Source organism: Bombus pyrosoma, linkage group LG1 (assembly GCF_014825855.1).
Source record: "Bombus pyrosoma isolate SC7728 linkage group LG1, ASM1482585v1, whole genome shotgun sequence".
In the NCBI taxonomy this organism is placed as follows: domain Eukaryota; kingdom Metazoa; phylum Arthropoda; class Insecta; order Hymenoptera; family Apidae; genus Bombus; species Bombus pyrosoma.
In genome coordinates this window covers 8,761,044-8,784,236 of record NC_057770.1, presented here as the reverse complement: position 1 = coordinate 8,784,236, position 23,193 = coordinate 8,761,044, and the positions used below count along the sequence as shown (strand labels likewise).

At 32.6% G+C, this 23,193-nt stretch overlaps 2 protein-coding genes across 2 annotated transcripts in view; one reads left to right on the top strand and one right to left on the bottom strand.

Annotated features, from left to right (window-relative positions):
• LOC122571708 overlaps positions 1–1,788 on the bottom strand; it is a 76,207-nt gene extending 74,419 nt beyond the window's left edge. Inside the window, exon 1 of the mRNA XM_043735803.1 lies at positions 1,523–1,788. Coding sequence (XP_043591738.1) covers positions 1,523–1,613 — 91 coding nt within the window. The 5' untranslated portion in view covers positions 1,614–1,788. The remainder of the gene's footprint in view (positions 1–1,522) is intronic.
• The window catches only part of LOC122571991, a 94,898-nt gene that overhangs the window by 5,863 nt on the left and 65,842 nt on the right, over positions 1–23,193 (top strand). The gene's annotated exons all lie outside the window — the stretch shown is intronic.

Sequence of the window (23,193 nt, the reverse complement as noted above, 5' to 3'; positions counted from 1 at the left end):
TACATAATTTTATTGATAATAAAATAGAATAATATCTAGTTACAACGAATAAAATTGATTACTCTATTACTATTACGATTACATTATTACTGATTTACATAATACTTGAATAAAATATATGGGAAAAAATATTTGAATATAAATTTGATAAAATTAAATGAATAATATTTTTCTATAAACAGAAATGATACAAGTAAGATATTTCTACGTATAAGATGCTATAGTCAGAAAACAACGGACATTTCTAGCTTCGTTCCAAGAAATTGCGCACGCGAGTTCAAGGTTCGGTATAAAAAAAATAAAATGGTAGAGGGCAAAGAAGGGAAAGGTGATGCCTGCAAGGAAATTTTACTGTAACAATTTTGAATGCTGTCACGTATCGTGGAGACTGCTCACTGTACGAGATTATCGTGATTAGCATCTGTAGAAGGAAGTGTTCTACTTTCATGAGAGCGAAAGAGAAACGAAGAATGGGAAAAGGGTAGGGCTGTAATTGTCTGGAATAAAGGCGAACACGAGAGGAAAGAAATGAGAGGGAAAGAGAAAGAAGAAAAGCAGCGAAGATTAACGCTCTTGGATAGTTAATTGCAACGATTAGAGGTAGTAAACTTTACAGGATTTGCCTACCAGCCTGTGTGCACTAGATCAGATTTTCCGACACGAAGCAACGTACAATAAATTATTTCTTGTACGTACCGATATATATACTGTTTATGTTATTTTAGTTCAAAGATATTCTTACTTTCATTGTTCTTCATTTAGCTGGTATCTATTAGTGTTGAGGCAAGCCAAGATAAATATATTATTACAGCTAAGTTTACACGTTGAGATAAAATTTATGGTGGAAGATAATATATGAGATGAATTTACTTTTATTTGCAATAGTATAATCAATAGTTATGTGTATGCATAGATACAATATTATAAAATGAAGGAAAAAATGCATTTTTATTTGTAGAGTTAAAATAACTTATATACACATGATAAGTATGTGTTCTTATGAAATTTTTCTATAAGGATCTATGAATAAAGTTTGTTAAATAGGTGAAATTAACTTGTCAAATTGCGATAAATATTTTGCCGTGCTTTATAAGCACAGTTCTTTTTATTCTTATTCATAAATGTGAAATAAATTATTGAAGTTAGCGCTTGCACACAGTCTCGTGACCAATAAGTAGCAATTTTAGGCGGCAATTCAAAGTAGCTACACAGCGTTCACTATATGCACGTATTAAAAGTTACTGCACATACTTTTACAACATCGTATCGTTTATAAATAATTTCTTACGAAAATCTACACGTGAAAGTGTCTTATAAAAAACCACTTTACTTCATGTCTTCACAAAACCACATACTTGTTGTTAGGAAACTTTTAACTCAACTTCATTGCCTTCAAATACAACACTCCTAACATATTTAATTCATATGAAATTAAAACTGCCAGACATTGATTTATACGTACAAAAAATTAATAAACTAAACAATTTGCATATAATATGGCAGAAGAAATTCGTTCACGTACCTGGTCTGAGTCTTCCTTGCGGAGGGTATCCTAGCACCTGTGTCCCAGTCAAAGATACGACGATCAGAATTTTGGCAACTATCATCTTCATTGTCACTCCTGACCTAAACCGCTCTAATCACAAATAGTTGGGAAGCGTGTTAAAGGTACCGAAACACGAGAAACGGTGAGTGACACGTAACCGAATGTTCTCAGTTTCGTTGATGAAACTTCCGATTTATTGTGAAAGATCGTTAATTGACAATCTAAGTCTGCCGTGACGGTAGCCGGCAGAGCTCCTGCCGCTGTCGTACTGTGCGATAGTCTGGAGGGTCGGCAGGCGCTTTCACTGGTTTTATAGGTGCGCAGGAAAGCACTTCTTCTGGAAGGGGGGATTCTACACGACTCTTTGATACGTCAGGAGTGTGGTGTATAGTAGAAGAATTATTATCGTAAAATGTATTAGTTCGGCTGTGCACGAATTTTCGGGCAACGTGATAAGTGAATAAACACAGGGTAGATAAGAAACTATCATTCACTAGTAGATTACACAGAATTTATTTTAAAGGAGGAAAAATAATCTTTTATGAATAAAATTTTAGCAATGATTAATTATTTTTCTAAAGTTTCACATATCTATATTTGGTGTCATTACATTTATATTGGTATTGAATTATCTTGATTTACTTTCATCTATATTGAATAGAAAAATACACATTTAAAAAAAAATATTAGTCAATTAAATATTATTTCAGTAAAATTAAATATAACTGGAATATTTCATCGTATCACTTCCTCTGGCAGTAAATGAACACATATTTGAATATTGGGTCATATTGTAAAAACTTTTCTAGTAATTCTTAAAAACCACGCATGTGTATGTACATGTTTCTAATCAGATATATCTAACTCTGTTACGAACCACCACGATTCACTGATAAGACACTAGCAAACATGGTGCAGGAAAAATAACAGAAAGTATGCAAACGAAGCGTCTGACAGTTCAATAGAGGCGGTTTCGTTGTTTCGTTCTCTTAACAGTTTATACCAGTTTGACATACCCGCTCTGCTCATGCGACTTATCATCGCTTTACTGGATACGTAGATACTAACAATCGTGCTACCTCCGCCACATTGATCGATCGTTAAGTTCGCCTGGACATGAATTATGGTTAAAGTTACAAGATTCAGGATTTGATCGAACATTCCACGTTTGCTTTCGTGATATCGTTAGCTAGTTAGAAGGCAAAATTATCTATTTAAACGAGAAATCGATCTTCGATATTGTCGTTTCCGAGTACCAATCGGTAACAGTCGGTTTCTATTGAGAGATAGTTCGCGCCACTTTGTATATACATGCACAGGAACTAATATAGTTGATAGTAACAGTAGCAAGATTTATGGAATTTTTGATGAAATAAATTCTTCCTTAAATCAAGGAAACATCAAATGTACATGTAACTGCTTCGTTGATGTTAAAGATCCTTTTATATGTTTCTTGAAGTATAAAGTAATTAAATTCGAAGATTATTTTTAATAACTAATGATATAATTACTCATTTGCGTATTATATAATTAATGAGCTATTAATATATATTATATATATTAATTACTTTATATATATATATATATATAAACCCATCTTTATACTTTGCAAGAAGGATAATTAAAACAACAGATCTGTTTCAGTAATTTGGTAGTAACGAAATAGATGAATGATGTGATGTTAAGAAAACCACAGATCTGATGCTTCTTGGATCTTTTTATTCCCTCAGAGAAACGCCGTCTCGTTATATAGTCTTTAAGGTCTTAAAACGTTTAATCCATGTTATATGTGAAACAAACACGCACGACCTTAATTTGTCAGCGTTTTTCTTAACAAGCAGGAACTTATTATTAGCCTACTTATACGAGAAGCCATTGAAAATCAGCGTGTCACTTTTTATGATACAAGATTCCCCTGGATTCTTACTTTTCTCGCGCGCTGGAGTACATTCGACAATTACGGCAGAAGAACAGTCTTGCAGTTGTTTGAATCATTGTCCGTTGCACCTTGTCGGTCGTTCACAAGATGGAACATTATTGCGCCTGAGATTATTATCCTTGCTTGTTGAACATAATTCGTTCGTGTGTTTCGAAAGGCTCGACGATCCTCCCGAGTGCTATACGTTTTATATTGCCTAACGCACGGATACGAGTGCTCCAGTCTAACTCATAACGCTCAGCATTCCCGGGTCACTTTCGTGATCGTGCATCAACGTCAAGTATATTCCGTTGTTTCGAGATCAGGTCGAGCGTGCCAGCAGCCGAAAAAGAGATAAATTCGTTCCTTTTTTGGCTACTTTGACAAATAGACCCGGCCTGAACTTACAGTAGCATCGAACTATAACATAGCTCTAATTAATATCCGTATTACACAATTGTCTGTTATCTGATGGAATATGATTTAAAGGTTATTAGAATGCTAGAAAATAGGTATATGATTAATATTCATTAATTCATCTATTTTAATACAGGATATGAATTTAATTATCCATTCTACGTTTCTTACAGAAATTCGGATATATTAAGATACATAAGGAAATGCATCGTGTTATTTTATATTTTATAAAAATATTTTTAAATATATACATATACACAGAAGCATGCATTGTTGAAATTCACATATTTCTAACAAATTCTGACTGATAATTTTCAATATAAACATCTTCGCTATAATGAAATGTCATTTAAATTATTTCTGATCGTTACCATATACCTACTCCATTGTGACTGAACATTCTCAGCACGTTCTGCCGTATAATTCTAATTGTAAAAATAGCGTGAAATTGATGTGAGAAAGAAAAACCTGGAACAGCACTGGTAGGTACTGCATCACGACAGCTGGGCTCGTGTGATAATCGCTGATGCAATACCACGCGTTCGTGCTCATCGTCTCAATGGAAATCGATTGATCTTCCATTGATGCATACTCTTTCACGTGAAAACACAACTACATATATGTGTAATCCTTGCAAGACCACATATAGCCCTGTTGTCTTTGTAAAAATATCTTTCAACGAAAAGTTTGTTTTTGTTACATAAACGCAATTTATATTGATTTAGTCTGCTCGAAACTGAATAGGAAGAAATAAGTCAAAATAATGGGAATTTATACACGTGTCATTTTATAGTCGTTCATTTTTACAAGCTCGTAAGCAACACATCGCCGTTACAATCTGTGCTGTTCTGAGGCAACGGGGAGATATTTTTTTCATGCAAATGAGAAGTAAATGAAGCTACTTTACGATTCCTACGTGCTCGGCCTAGAGCTTGTTCTAATATCTTTCATCAATGTGTAAATAACATTGATCGTTACATATGCGATGAGAGCTCGCCTAAATACATATATGATCTACATATATACATATATAAATTCCATATACCTATGTGTATTTATATTTTTGTATGTCGTGCAAGATAAAAGTATCTCGATTGAAAAACTTGTTTTAATGCTAGTCTATTTTCATTTGCATTCATAAATCTAAACGAATTCGCATACTTATGTGAATTTGTCTTGATATCGTAACACTAATCTTGAATGAAGTAAACATCTCCAATATAATTAGCAACACAAAAGGAAGTTAAGAAATCGTCGATCCTCATTCCTACTATCGCCTGCGATCTTTCGAATTACACTTTCACCCAAACATGTTCCTTCACCGGTATTAAGGTGTCAATGTATTATACTTGACCATGATCTTAATTAATGTGAAAAATTCTGACAGTGTAGTGAAAAACGACTTCCGTATATTAAACGTTTCATTTCATTAAAAAGCGAGCTAGTCACTCAACAAACTGAATAATTCGCTGACCAAAATAGTTGCGAACATAAATTATTTAATACAACAACTGAATTTTGTACGTTACTTTGATTTCTCTTGATAAAAATGAATTTCCCCACTTATGCACGATTAATACTATTTATTGGAACAAATTAACGCTACAAATTCACATTTGGCTTACAATTTGTCCATTAAAATTTTTATCAAGATACGTATACGAAGTTAATTCGCACGATGGAGAATATTTTATCATAAAATAAGTGACTTCGAATAATTTAATTTTATTTTTAATATTTAACACCGTTTTATCAAAATCCATTGTCTCTTGTATCGGGTATTACAATGAGATGCATAGCCAGAATGAACGTCGTACGAAGCAGGTAACTGTTCCACTTATTAATCATAGTGAACGGTATAAAAGTGTTCATTGACGCTTAATGACTCGACAGCGAAGATCCTGGCGCAATTTAAGCTGGTTTCAACGTTGCTTGAGAATACGTGACATTTGTTCTCGCGTTACGTTTAGTTTGCTCTATATCTTCGCTGACACTTTCGGAGTCTCGAATTATAAATCGTAGAATAGTCAACGTTGCACAATAAAATGTACGACAGAAAGCTTGATATAATTAAGATGTGAATCTTCTCGAAATACTACTACGTCAGCCCCTTTAGTGTTCTTCAACCTGATTTGCGTTAATGAAATCATTTTGGAAAACCATATATCCGCAGTGATATAATAGCACCTTAGATTAATAGCGCTAGATCAATTTGTCATTTTTAATAACACTATTTATATGCAAATAATGACATACAAAGGTGTGTAAGTATATATTAATATTCTTTATAACCTGGAAGGAATAAAAATGTACCTATTTGAAATCTAGTTTAATAGACGCAAAAATAATAGCTGACCTTTGATTAACAAATAAAAGTATACCTAATTTTAATTTAACGATATAGATATTACAAACCTTATTCAATATGTACAATAATAAAAATATTCTTAAATTCTTGTCTACACGATATTGGATCGCCTTGGATGCCAGCTTGTCGCGACATAATCTATCAGATATCAGCTAGTCGCCACATACTTAATCTACAGTAAACGTATCCTGACCAGTTCTTTAAATATTTTACAACGTGACCCCTAGCTATCTAAAGCCTTTGCCCTTTTTCAAGTTCCTTTCACGCAATTCCTGCTTCAAAATCTTCGACATCATACAAGTATAAGTCACACTTTTGATTGACGGGACAATAATCCTAAAATAACAAATAAGAGTTATGTGTATCTACATAATAATATTTTAATCCGTCATATACATACTTGAATTTACAACATGTTATTCTTCTTCTCAACTATCGAATGGCAGTAAAATCAGAAAAATCAATGGACAAATGGACTTATTACATTTATTTCCTGTGACTTTTACTCTGATATCCAGCAAGAAGCTTTCCTATCATTTCATAATCTTATCTGTTGAAAATCTCTTGTAAGAGAAAAGACTTGCAAATTGAAAAGACTATTGAATTCAGTTCCACAGATGAGATTCTAATACCTATGTGTTTAGTACATATAAAAAAGTATTTGTACGCAAAGGATATCGTATCTGAGTTCCGACTTTTATCCGAATAATTTCGCACGTAACAAAAAATAGTCAAACGTATCGTAGACAATAACGCGGAACGTCTCGCTGTGCGCTTCTTTACGGTACAATAAATAAAATTTGTACACGCTTGAAAGTACTCCATCCGTTTGTGATAAACATCTAAACCGTTGCGACTATCATCCGGTTAAGTTGTTTCGAAAGTTGGACCATGTCGTAATATTTCCTTTTCCTTCTTTTTGAAAAAAGTAAAAGACTATAAAAATAATAATAATTAACGTTTCAAGGAAAGCAGTTTTCATTTTTCTCGATTTTATCTCTCGCAAAAACCTTGGCTTTTCTTCAATGTTTGAGAACAACGACCACCGTTTACTTGAATCATTATGCGACTTTCTTCGATCAAGGCACTTACTGTCACACTGTTTACGGTGTTACTACGACTATTTATAGTCGTGAACGTATTACGCTGCTATTCACGTGAAAAGTTCACGGAAATTAAATTCCGATTTTTTACTCTCCTAATGTTATCCACAAGAAGGAATAAATGTTTCTTGATGGTCAATCAAATTTGCACCGTTTCGCATGATTTATGCGACTCCTTTTATAGTATAAGCGATTAATAGCTTATAGTCCATCATACCACTAATTTCTCATTTCCTTCGTACTATATGAATTAATAAAATTCGTATAACTATACGTATATATGTGAGTATTACGTCCGAGTCAGTAGTAAAGATATTTGCATAAAATAGAGCACTAATTTAGGAACGATCTGGTACATACAAAAGGTGTAAGCATTCTTTCATAATAAACATATATATTATTTGAAATGAATTTCCTACATGCATAACGCAGTGCCATTAATATGTATCTACTATAAATATTGATTTGTGAATTATTCTTAATTGTATTTAATATTCCATGAAAGCTATAATTTCGGTGCAACATATTGTCGTACGTAACTTATGATTACAAAATATGATTGTATTTAAGTATCTTCTTTAGTGTATTATTATGCAGAATTAACAACATAAAAGAGAATATAAATATTTATATTGAGGTACAAATATTGGTTACATTTTTTTTTAATTGAACCATATTTTGTCACATAAATCTAGTTTTTTATATCGTAAACCTTTTTATGTCCCAATATATTTATGTATAATTTTATGAACTTTATAAAGATTCGTTCCAAATTTTATCAGATAATCGCGATAGCCGTGTCTCATTACAGTGCTAATGCAATTTCAAAATGTTTCATATAACATATATAATACGTTCATAAGACGTTTCTATAGTCATTTAAATATTTTCGTGAGCCACTGTATAAGTGTAGAAATCACAATGTTAACCTTGTCATAGATTTCTAATTTTTATAATTGGAAATAAACGTGTGCCTTTATATCTCGACCTTCCTAAAAGGGTGCTTACGAACCAAGAGATATGCAACTTTATTATGTTTATTCTTACAAGATAGATCACGTAATCATTTAGGCTTCAATTAATTATCTTTCATCGCTTTTCATAGAATATACCAATTACACAATGAACGTACATCCTATCATGTCACGGTTGTCAATGAAGATTTCACTCTTGACATTGAGTGTAAAAGGTTTAAAAGGTTGTTTTACATCGCTTTACTATACGTATCGTCTTATTTTATGCGTTGATCATCGACGCGGAAGGTACCCATAACAATGTAATCTCAACGAAGCCATTAATTATTCACGAGACCTTGTATCGTTCGACAATAGCGTGTCAGTACTCTCTATTTATGCATGCTATTTTTTCAATCTGTTGCTTCCGGATGCTCCTTGAGTCGGAATCTACATCTCGTGGGTGGACGTGAAATAGTGGTAAGCGTGGGTGTGGTGTGCGATAATGGATATCACGGGAGAATGAAGCACGTGCGCAGTCTCGTGTTTGGCTGGTCGCAGTCGATCAGTTTCAAGTACCATTCAACCGATAAGATCAAGATAAGGGAAGCTAACGCGTGATCTTATTCAACTTATTAAGACATCTATTTATATACTAATCAATTATTGAATGTTCGAACACAGTGATTAAATAGCTGGCAATATATATGTATCTGTTACATACAAAATTATTTAATTCATTATCCTTGCCCTTGCTGCTCTTAAATTTATGTCGCTCGAAAAGAAAGTGTTATATGGTAGCTTGTATAGCCTTCTTAGGACAATAGATTCTTATGTATTCGTAATTTACTCTCTCAATTTGTATAGATATTAAACTCTGTAATGTTATTCTTCGAATTTTTTTAGGTAACGAATTCGATATGATAAAATCTGGAACAGCAAATTCAAAACTCTTTAAAAACACGATAAATCGTAGTCTTTAATCTGAACACATTCTAATACAAAATATAGATCGTTCATGGCGATACTACACGCGTGTAACATTAACAGTTGGTTTTACAGATCATAAAATAGATTTTTGCCCGGTAGACCAATGGAATCATGTAGTAATACGGTAACATATGAGGTGAAAAAATTATGAGATCTACGGTCGAAGCACGGTGCAAATTGATTGTGTACGTTGTTAGAGGTAACACCGGGAGAGGGACATGTCTTTTTTCGCCTTTTCCTCAGATACAATCAAGAAATAAATAATCTGCCGATAATACAGTCAGATATCGCAAGTGTGTAAAAGGGATCGCGTTTTACGTGCTATTAATCGCAGCACAGCGAGGAGATAAAACGGAGATTGAACTGTCGCTCGGACATTCTCTCCTCTTTTCATTCTGATATCCTCTGTTCGTGGCATAAATCATTGCCTGCTTAATTGGGCAATCGATTCCTACCGCTTTTTTCCCCATACGTCACAATCCCAATGCAGATGCTTTAACCGCGATGTATTCTAGTGCAACCGGACGAGACGATTGTTATTAATTAACCGTCGTGAAAGCCGAATGATTTCGTGGTTAGCACGAATTGTTCGCTCGCATTTGCTTTGGAAAAAGCAGAATACGCAGCAAATCGTGTGTTAAGTAACGCACACCACGTGAATGGTAAATGATTTTCAATCACGAATCATTTAACGGTTACTTCGATTGATTATAAAGCTACAGTTTTATTCGAACATCCATGAAAAGCGTCTAACGAAGGATTTCTGATCTCCTAGTTGGAGAATCAGGTCTAAAACTATGACACGATCATTAATCACCTGTATACTAATAGCTGTGTAAACTACGAAACGATATAGGGTAAAATATTTACTATATTGTTATACATGTTGTGCTAACTGATGGGAGTACGTGGCTGTTCAAATAGTGATGCGATTTCCGTGCTCATTTACGCGATCATTGAAAATTTATAGAACTCGCACGTTAATTGGTTGAATTTATATTCGGCTGATCGGAATAAAATATGAGATCGAGATGCAAAAATTAGTTCACATTTACGTTCTTAGGTTTATACCTGTTGCGAAATTTGCGCTAGTCAATATAAATATAAATACTTTAAATACTAAATACTAATTTGTGTTTGCATATACAATGGACGTTGCATTACAATATCACACATAAAAGAGCATAATAAAATAGGAGCATATAATGAAAAAAGAAATTCTTTTTATTTTCTCCTTCTTGAAAGACAAGCCCGTTGTTCAACTTTACCTTTAAATATCCTGTAATCGACAGCATTGCACCGAGATGAGAATCTCGCATTTCAGAATGTCCATTAATGCAGTATTTACTGTACAGAGTCACGATCAAATGCAATTATCCCTTTTGTAGTAGCAACAATAAAGTGCTACGTGACAATAGTTAGATGCCTCGGGTGTAGGCGGATAACAAGCGGCGAGTGTCGACCAATTGCCAATAAACCATTAAACAGCATTCCTCGTCATCGTATTCTTCCATTTAGATACAAACTTCAGCCTGAAGCATTCGTCGCCGTTCTACTTGATTAACGAAAAAAAAGATATTACAATACTACTTAGTACTAAGCTGATCTTATCAACAATAGATCGACTGTTTCTTTAACATTCTACAGACATTAATTGTTCTATTTAAATCTAATCGATTTTGTAAATAGAAGTTATAAGAAAGTTTTATAAATGTAATTGAAGATCACAGGAAAACGAGAGGAAAATATGTTTTCGTTGATTTTTTATTTTAATATCATATTGTGATTAAAAAGAAAAATTTTAATCTGCAGTAGTGAAAGGTAGAAAGAATTTGTTAGATCCAAAGATATACGTAGTTAAGTTCATAGAAGCCAAGTCATCCAACAATGAATATTTAAATTGTAAAATCATCTCGATAAAAGTGCGAACGAAAATCAATTTTAAGAATGCTAAAAAATACATTGAGAAAGAAACAAATTTTTAAAAATATATACAATCTTCATGCAGCGATTAATTTATTACGACATACGTTCCAATTTGTACCCATGAAACGTCCGACTGATAAATATCTACATGCATCGTTTAGCAAACGATTGCCAATAGACAATAATGATATTAATCAGCTGGTAGGATAATTTAAGTTTTGATAATTGGGCATCCGTGTTCTGTTATGTATTTTTTCATTCGAATCTAATCGCGATCTCTAATTAATACCCATTACTTGTGAAAATTCATAGCGGCACCAATGATAGTGGTTCACTCATTAGCAGAATCCTGTTGCACAAATAAACTAACATTATTTGGGTCAATTAGGAACAGTATTTTGTTTGAATTTTGCATTTTATTACATAATAAGTATTCATAATAGACATTCATAATAAATAATTCTTTCTTATTTCAGACAATTATATAGAATAGAACATAATATTTTAATTATCAAAAGACGGTACGTTTCCAAAAGAGAAGTCTGTAACCTACAATCTGTAACTTGTCAATTGACTAACACAATTAGTTGGTAAATTATTGTGCAACAGGGTCCAGATAAAGCAAATCTCCAAATATCCGATAATGGCGATGTTTCGAAATTAGTGCACGCGTCCTTCGCATTAACCACAAATGGCGAATCCGGGGAGCGTTTTATGGTCCTGAAAACATATACTGTGCGAGTATCGCGATAACGATCCGCAACTCTCGACACCTTGTCGAGTATCGATAAAAATGGCAAATCTTATGGGACTTGGCGCGGTACGCTGTTGTAACGGCAATTCTTGTGCACTGTTGTCTCTCGCGGATTGATCTGTGATCGATACACGACCGCCATATTCCTACCGTTCTCAAAGACAGACATTCCGCGTGTTCGACCTACCGTGATCGATCATTACTTCACCTATTAATCCTCCGTGTGATGCAGGTCCCGATTTCGTTTTTCCGAAGGGGAGAAACAGCGACCGTAACGCACTAATGAATTTTGATACGTTCCACGCTCAAGTCGCCGCTCGTACAATGAATACGACAGTTTACCGATACTGGCTCGTTTCTGGGCCGCATTTTTATCCTTTGAAAATTGTATTTGCGGCTGGTCGCTACAACTTTAAAGCTGTTCCAGTATATGTTAACCGAGATACCAGGCTTAAAAAGTGATCTTGCTTGGTAGGACTGTTACAGTTCTATTTATTACTGTTGACCGAATAGTCGTCAATTTAATAGCGCGGAGAACAGGTACCCCTCACTTTTGCACGTTTCTCTGTAAAGCGCTTGATGATCATAAAAGAAAAACATGATATTATTTTTGTTAATTTTTCGATCTTAGGTATCATTTTATGACCAAAGAATGCTACTTTAATGTAACGCCGTTGAGAATGAAAGAAATTTGTTTAGTTCAAAGATATAAGTCTCTTAAAAATACTTTCTAGGTTGATGAAAACAAAATATTCTTGCTTTGATGTAATATTTACAAGTGTATAGGTATATATTGCATGGAATAGAATTAAATTTTGATTTTCACGATGAAGCTACTTTGTGATATTCTTCCTGTGAAATTCTCTATAATTTTGTATAAAGTTACTGTTTAAACATTTTGTATTTTATGACTGAAATGCTGAGCTAGATTGTAAATTTTAGAAAAGGCGTTTATTATCTTTATTATCCCATACGAAGTATGTATATATATTAAACTTGTTTTGAATAGAGGAGAGTTAGGAACCCTCCGCCCCCTTCTGAGTTATTACATTGACAATAAATCGCATAAGGTTCTCTTGACGTATATAAAGAGACCAGCTAGTTTAGTTTCATACCTAAACTTCACGTTCTAAGTTCGTTGAACGATATTTACATTCGTTAGCGAGATAAATCGATTTCACATTTTCTCTATTTTTATTTGGCGCATATCTCAAGTAAAAAGCATGTTTCAATTATTATATACATATAACAATTACTAGCGTGTTATAAAATAATAAATAAAAGATTTTTACTTGGATTTATAATGCACAGACATATACATTTCATCAATTTTATTTCATTTGAATAATGAATATAACCATATCTCATTACTTTATAAAATAAGGTTACGAATAAAATATTATTTGATCCTTTTAAATGACTGTTCGAGTAATTGATGTGTTCATGAAAACCTTGAAACTGTAATAAAGCGGCTTTGTGTGATCAGAACCGTAACATCGTAACGGAAGCTCATTCTTTAACGTTTGTCGCCTGTGGCGTAGCAATTATTTTACGTGTGTGCGGATTGTTTCATGCTTCACGAATTTCTGCAAAAGCATTTAATGTCTGTTTCATTTATGATAATGAAAAGGTGAAATTTATATCACTCTAATTATTCAATGAATCTTAATTATGTATATCTAAAACCATACGACTTTTAGCGAATCGTATAATAATAAATTTCTCATTTATTTCAAATACTGAAAAATCATAAATAATGAAATAGATCATGGAACTTCTATTCAAGTACATAGAGTTTCACTGTATACTTAAGATTATGAGGGGAAGAAATAGAAATATAGTATTTAACGTATGGTGTCTGTTACGATTACATGATACCTGTACAAATATCTCATGTTCTTACATTATCGATAAAAATATTTCTACATCTTCTTGCCATATTTACTAACTTGTTCTGTAAAGTTATTTTTGTCAAACTTTGTGCAAGACAATTTACCATTAGATAAAGTTGTGCAAGGAAGAAGATTCGCTGAAACAATGCAATCGACGTTCAGTATCTTCGTTCTAGATCTTTCATAACAGGCGTCTAGTTCCTGTAGTCACGAAAACGAGAGTAAAAGCTGCTTCGTACCAAACAGAGAATGCCAAACTATCGCAATGACAGTTCTATCGTCGCGTGATTTTGCATAAACTCTCTGCAATCGTTCGATCTTCCTAGGAGACCGCTTTCTAATACGAATATTCTCAGTAATCATTATTATTTGCTAGAACGATGTTGTTAACAATGTAAATTGCCGTGGTGAACATATAATGAACCATTTAATACGAGTTCTATTTATTCTGTAACTATCTTCACATCTTTTGATTATACCCATAATCATCTCAGTTTAACATAATAATCATTATTCGTTTATGATCACTTTCAGTAGGAAAAAAATAGGAAATATCCTGCATTGAAGTCATTGTATATACTAACTTGTTAGATTTTATAATTAAAAAGTGTTAGTATTATAAATTCATCTTTTCACGTTTAATCTCGCGTATTATTATTCATGATTAATAAAAAAAATAATTCTCCCACAAGCTAAAAAGAGTTTAGTTCTGACGGGTAATTATGGAGAATTCTTAAAGTATTTTATATCTTTTTGTGAATATATTAAGCATTAGGTGCAACATTATGACAGTATTTACCTTAAAAAATTGAACTTTGTATTTCCATTTCCACAGGCTATTGTAATATGCAAGTAAAATGATAATATCGTAATACTTGCTACCACACACAACTATTAAAATTCCTGTTATTTTGTACACCATGTTATATATCATATTGTATACCTATTCAATAGACTGCTACACTTACAGTATTTTACGTATACTCTAGTATACAGTGCATAATGTCAGTTATAAAACATGTTGGAGAAACTGCAGCAGGATTCAGAGTGCTGGAAACAGTAATAAAATTCAGTTTCACCATCACTCTTTCTTAATATTTTCTCATAATAATACCTTCGTAACATCGTTAGTTTAACAAAGTTGAATAGGTAGCTCGAAAGTATTTAGTTAATTGTTAGTCTCGTCAAATGGTGTACAGTTGACTGTTTCCTAACGCAAAACTTATAATAATCATATCGATGTATATGTAAGAGGAAAGTAACCTTAAGTTCATAAACGTTACTCGCAAACTTATTGCAAAGAGTGTTGCATCATATGCGTCGCCATTAATCTTTGAAAAGATTTTTGTTTTTTATTATGGCATGGTCGAAGTAATTAACACACTTTAAAGTGAGTCGATTTTACTGTTAGAACTATTTAAGGAAAGAATGTAACGTTAGAATGATCAAATATGATAATGAAAATGTGTTGCGTGTAGCATAAAAATGATAAGTAGAGATTGATACTATTAATTGAAGCAGTTGTTCATTTGCATATGATGTTGATCGAAGAACAAAACTTGAACACAAATGTGGAACGTAGGCGGGGTAACCTAGAGTAGTAAAAAGATCGACAAAAACTTTCACTTCCGGAATAGTTAAAGAAAAAGAAAATTTTTTTGTAATAACACTTGTTTAGTACAAACTGGGCTATCATACGATTATAATGATTTTTCTTTTCCAAATTGAATTTCTTATAAGGTATGAGTCATTTCTTTTACGTCATGCTACACTTTCAAATTCATATATCATCGACAGTTTTTCAAGCGAATACAAAAGTTTCTAAAACAAGGTCAATCAGAATCAGTCATTTAGAATTTGCTTCTTTACCTTTTAAAAGTATTTGAAGTGTTGGCTATAAGTGCCGATATAGAATCATAGCTTTATAATGACTTAATTGCTGCTAATTTAATTACATTTTTACGATATCAGAAGCTGTGAAGGTAGAAGAAGTTGCGGTAACATGCTATCAGTCATAATAAATTATAGGTTTCTTACAATTAGTAGTAAGTAACCTTGCTTTTTTTTCTATGAAAATAAATGTGAGGAAAAACTATAAAATATTTGCACATCGAGATTACAATCCTGTCTATCTCATAAATTAGTTTAAAAATCTTTCGTACAATTTAAAATTTAGATGTAATGCACATTGATTGTAGTGATATGATATCACTCTTCATATATTTTATACTTAATATTCAATTCGGCGAAGATATTCAAGATCAAACGACTTTTACAGAATTTCAATAAATTTATGCGATTAAATCTTGTAATCGATCATCAGTAATTTTAAACAACCTCTAACAAGATTTGTGCATTCGCTTCGGCAGATAAATATAAAAATATAGTAGATTGAAAAGAAGGAAAATAATTATTGATGATAGCAACGTTTGTTGTTACGCCAACAAAACAATACGAAATATGAAACAAACTGTATCTGTATGTAAGCTAAAGTTAATGTCTGTAGATAATTTGAACAATATTTGCTAACCTTTGTGCAATTACAATGCTCTAGCATCAAGATAAGGCGCTGTCAATACATACATATATACATTGTGATTTAAGTACCTGTCAAAACGATATATATCTTGTATGAATAGTTTCCATGCCCCCAATCCAACGTAAGATTGACAGTTTCTTATGCAAATAAGCTTACATACATAAGCTTATTGTTTACGAAATATTAATAGCAAAAAAATGATTATTAAGATATTGGAAAAATATATCTGTTTCAAAATATCTTTGAACAACAGTACATTGCAACAATTAATTATTAAAATAAATATTAAATTAACTTTAATACCTACTTTCCAAACTATGAAGTGCATTTTGTAGGAACGTGTGATGGTAGTTATCTGTAAATTATGGACAATCTAATAATTATTACCATCTGGTACTTATACTTTTACTTCTGGAAAAATTATAATCGATGAATCTTTCTCCTTACATAATTATTTCCGCAACACACGTAAGAAATGAAGTTGTGTATGTCTTCTGGCGGATATTTTATTTTTGTTCGAGGATAACCTTGTGTAACTTTGTGATCGTTTTGGAACTATTCCAAAAAAAAAGCAAGGTAAAGTCTTTGCGGCTCGAAAAAAGTTTGACGAAACGTGTTTATACTTCTCAGATCGTAACCTTGACCTATCGTTGCATAATTAGTAAATGACAAATTTATGTTTATAATAATAAAACATGATTCTATATATATTGAGATATAGATTCTTAATTTACTTATTACTATCTTTACGATTTATATAAAAAATACCAATGAATTTATCTTATTCAGTGGTTCTATAATATTATAACACGTCCTCGGGCAGTAGCATATATATGACTAACTTATTAATAATTTTCAACGATTTTACGAAAAAATATTATTTTATCGCGTTTTTTTTTTTCAATAAAATTCACTGAAGGTACAAAACAGAAAAATGAATACCGTTTCACTCTCCATTAACCATTCAGTGGTATTAAAGTTACGCGTGAAATAATACGTACACAGTTATGCTTTTTGCATTTCTTGTTATCTGTTTCATACAGTCAACGATGGCGATATTTCATTGCTGATAAGCGTTCAAAGCAACAGATTCAAACGTTAATGGAGATTAAATTCTTTCATTGCCAATAATTCCAAGCGATCTGAATACATTTCATAAATACCTTTCTTCGTTTAGATCGTATTAAAACGAAAAAAAAAAAAACAAACAGTAATGTTATCAGTAGACAGATATTTCCATCGATAAGAAAATTGATCTAATTATTATTTTATAACTGTGCAATTTGGGAAATCTGGGGCAAATTTAAGATTTCATTGTTTAGAGAAATTACTAAAACGTATGTTTTTGTCATCTTTTTCAAGTTTGAAATGAAATTAGTGTTTTAAACCAAAATTAGTTCAGTGTGGAATAGTGTACTTTCTCGACCAGTTTTCATGTGACCGTAATATGGTGTAAAATACGCGGACGTATTGCTTTCACTGGTCGTCGTCGAAAGCAATCATCCAATACGCGCAGGTCATCCATGTCGTACACTCAACGAGATGAAACGTAACTTTCATCTTATAGCGGATATTCAGCAGTTACATCCTACTAATGAATGCATTTTCTCAATATAGAAATCTAGAAATGTATCTAGAAATCGTCCCAAAAGAATGAGTTGTAAATAAATATTATATTAGTAACATTATAACTGTTGGTTATTGGATATATTCGCTACTAGTCAAATTAATTTTTCCAAACTGTTTCTAACAATTTAAGAAAACAATATACTTCGAGTTCGTACTTTACCTTGCAACCAGAATGAGAAAGTACTATAAAATAATCCTCATAGAGTTTCAAATTGCCTCAATTAAATGGGAAAGAAAAGAGCTACACTTAATGTGGAAATAATTTATACTTGCCTAATAATAACGAAAGAAGATTGTATTATAATTCTTACATTATCGTGATATAACACTTCTTTGCCGTATTATATTTCATATACAATAGGTGTGCGAACATTTACTTTCGAGCCATTATTTTGCATATATATACATTATATAACAAAAATTTAACGTATAGTTGTTACAGTTACGCAATTACGTTGCTCGTTTGGAAGGACAGAAAACACAAGTAAGTGTACTTTCATGTTATGGTACTATAATAACCATAAAAAGATGCTTTACCGCACACGTAATGTATTACAAAAAGTGAAGTGATACTAGGCAAGAAGATGTATGTGTTTGCCCTCAGTAGATGCCTGCACACGAAAGTAAGAAAAAAATGTTTATCATGAAAGAGTCATTACGAAGTTGTTTCCGTGAAATCAGAAGTAACTAGTCGACGATGACAGATGAAATCTATAAGTTTGGCGGACACGTGATACATACTCGGTTCGTGTTTATAATGCCCCTTACTTCGGATGCCGATTGCGCAACGATCCACAAGTTTGACACGTTTGAATTTCTCCCAAATCGTCCTCACTCACATCGCATCATCGATACGGAATGTATGAAAAGCTTTCATTTCTGACACCGGGTCTAAAATATAGGCTTTAGATTACACTGTCGACATAATGAAGATATATGAATGTAAAAACGTAAAATTAAAACGCAACAATCAGAGATGATGCATTTATAAATTACAAAGTGAATCACGATAGCACGAATACGAAAGTATATGTATAAATTGAAATAAGAATTTCGAATTAAAAATAAATTACAGAAAGTGGAGTACGAATCGAATGTCTGTGCATCGAATAGTCTAGTAATTATATTTCAAACGCATACATAAATATAATATGGAAAAACGTGTCATATTATATGTAATTTTATTAGACATTTCAGTTTCGTTAAGACATGAAGCTATCGTTAAATAACGCTAACATAACACGAAAGTTCGACTTTCTCGTTATATAATTTTTCATAAATTTTATTTAATGCTCCGTTCAATTCGCACATTTCTTCGTGTATCTGTAATATTTTACATTCCAATACTTGTAAATCTATATTATACATAAAAAAACAAATTCGAATTTAACTGCAAAGATAATAGAAAATATATGTATCGATCACTCTAAAATTGTACTAAGAACGATTACATTTATTTTCATCGTTATATTACTACGTTATAACATATGAAATATTCATGATGAAATAAGCTCTTATCTATAAACATACAAATGCTCGTATTAAAAACAAACATGTAACTTAACATAATGAACGACGTATACTTCAATGACTGCATCATATTAATAAGTTGAGATGACCTCGGTCTTTGAAAAAAATACTGAAGGACAGCTTATGACCCTGTTGCTAGAAATGCGGAGAAAATTATACATGGCTACTGACATTGTAGCATATCGATAGACCACATTCTAACCTGCAATCTTCCGCAATCCAGGGTATAAGCTGAAGAATTTATCCGTTGATATTCACGTGACTGTTAGCTGGTTCTATCCTGGACGAGCTTCTATGAAGATTCAGGAGCCTGGCATCGAAGGCGCAGTAAATCATGACTGCGGATCTAATGCTGAATAGGTCAATATACACCTTCCATCATATTGTACTTTATCTTTTGCTTTCACATGTATAAGTGTGCTTATAACTGCATTAATAGCGCATAGTGTCACTTTACGAAGATACTTATACGCATATGCACTCTCTTACATACATAAGTCGTGTGACGGTTAAAAGACATTCGTCCTATACACACTTTCCAAGAGATTCTTCTGAAGAGACCATAGACTATTGTTGCAACGACCTAATTGCATAAAATCATCAATCGTTCGTAACTGTTATCCGGTAGAATAAATTTTACCATCAGACGACGCACCTTCGAATTATCGAAAGTGGTAAATAGTCTGCGCGATTAGATTCGTTAGAATCTCATCCTTTTTGCCATTTTCATACGCGCTCTTCAAATTATACGATTTGTTCTAACATTCGATTTCGTATAACCGCCAATTTAATTGGATATTTATATCAATTACTTGAATAGAAATTATCGCTTTGATTTTACTCTCAATAATATATCGAGCATCTGAGCTCGATGTTAAACGAACAAATGGAAAATCGGCAAAACTTTTCTCATTTCCAGATGAAGTTGGTGCGGTGTTGCATCACATATATTGCCATTGCACAGTATGCAAAGTGATACGTAGTTTCGCTTCCCTGCTCCGATCGCACTCGCATAATTGACAAAATTATTGTGAATAAATCACGGAGAGCATCAATAACGTTGACTCGTTGTATGTTGTGCAAACACATAGCACTGCTTCCTAGTTTCTCCTTCGATCGAACGAAGCAGTGCAGCTTACTAGTTTATCGTGGAACACGAGCTCGTCGTTTATACAATAGTTTTATTATAATGCAACCGAGGTGAGGAGAATATGAGAAGGTTGATACCAACCTACTAGTGTCCTTGCATTCTTGACAATCGCCGTCCCAAATGCCAGGACGCTCCTTCTTCTTTTCTTTCACCTTCATAGAGATGAACCTTAAACCTCAATATGAGAAGTTCGCGCTTGGCAGAATGGGATCCTGATCGCCACCGGATTAACAGACGCTTCCAGTGACCTTTGTATATTGCCTCGTGCCAGGTTAAACTATGTGATTATAGTCACGTGCAGAATGCTGTTCCTTTAACCTTAGCGCTGCTTTGTGCATCGCTGCAGAAATCAACCATTGTTCCACTTAACTAGAATAATACTCCTGTTTACTGAACCTCGAAAAATTTAAATTATGATTTTATCGATTAGTATTCGAGTATGACTATTGGGTAATGTGAAAGAGTAATATATTTTATGATATATTTGAATTGCAATACTATTCTCATTATCAATATTATCAATATCATTTAATTATCGTTTCGTTAACTGCCTTGCGAAATTTATATATTTTGGAGCCTGGGAGCACTACTCCGTAATATTTGATTTTTGCGAAATATATTGTATCTGCGCGTTTTCCTTCTGACAGTATCATCTAAATAGATTATTCACATTGTTAAAAATTGTCTAGTACATGAAATTTATCTTATTTTAATCACCGCAATAAATTTAAAAACGTGAGTCACCGATGACTAACGTGAAAGGGAACGAGTTGACATAGAGTTCTAAAATAAATTACGCCAAGATACTTTGGTTCGTGTAATTAATGTAAAAAAAATACTTATTCCTTGTTTATTCATTAATAACACAATTTGAAAATCAAACAATAACAAGTGGCAATTTGGATTATCCTGTTCCAAGAACGACGTATTATTCGGTCCAACGATAAATGATTTATGACTGTATCTAAAACAGACATTATCAACAGATCTATTCATGACATTTGGTGTAATGAACATTAGCAGACAACACAATATAACCAGCGTCGTCGATGGCTAGTCGATTAACGAGATAATAAGCCAACGACTCGTCAGCCAATGGCTCATAATGAGGAATCGTGCGTAATGATCGTACGTGAATGACATATCAACGACAAGACAATCGTATAAGATCGAAGCACTTGTTATGTCGACGGTATAATAAATCCGTGAGCTGTGCAAAAAAATTCTACAATTCCTGAAAATGACAAGTAGAAAGTACATGACGAGTGTACAAATCGGAATCAAAGATTTAACAAGTTCTACAGTTCGTAATAGTATCCATTAAATTACGTGTATACTAATTAAAATTAGAACAGAGTGCTGTCAATTCGATGAGACATTCATTAAATCCCCCTGAGAATTCACGGGAATTTAAAAAGGCAAATAGAATCCCCACTCTTATATTAATATATTATCATATTTAATAATATGTCATCAATATATTGTCCAGTGTATCATGTAGTACAAACTTTTATAATTTTCTTATTATGTTACAATTGTTCTAATATTAAAATAAGTAAATAAATAAACGTACAATAAAAAATACCATAATATATCTTATGATTAGTATAAACAATAGAGTGATAAGACTCATATACATAGACATATTGCAATACATTTTTAAAATAGAAAAATGTAACAAATGATTTAACATTTAACAAAAATGCAAAAAATATACGTTAAGAAGAAATACAAATATTTTATATGAAGAATAAATATTGGAAATAATAATATTCTGACAATGTAAAGAGCAGAGAGAAGATAGCACCGTTGTGTAAATCTGGCACAATATCGAACATCGATCGCATGATTGTGCCGGCATTTAGGAGAAAACCTTTTCACCCGGCGCTCCCTCGACTAACGGATAGAACAGAAATCGCTCGTTTCATGCTTTGGTACCCTGGCTACCATTCTGTACTACGTTCCGTTGCGAAACGGCGAAAAACCAAATCTTGCGCTGACTTTTGTTGTCGAGCTAGACTTTCGATCATCCGGCAAGCAAATTACGATCTGCCAGATTATTCGGTTTGTGGTTTAACCGCGAAACCTTTAGAAATTGCACTATTAAGAAAACAGATCAAACCGTGCAAGCAAATATCTGTGAAAGCCTTGTTCTTACAATTTGTGAATCTTGCTATTAAAATATCGATCTGTCTAACAACAAGTGATAAATTCAATTAGATCTTAATCCATAATAATTTCAAATGAAACGAATTATATTTCGATCTTCGACAGAAGAAAGTTTACGTTTGTAAGAAATGTGACGAATGATAAATTTTGTAGCTAATAATTTAAATTATATTTATATTTCATTTATTCTATTACGCTTATTAAGCTTGTTATTTATTATTATATTATACTTCTTATATTTACCAATGGAAATTTATTTTAATATTCTTGTTACCAAAGATTTCGGTACTGAATATTCTTCATTATTGT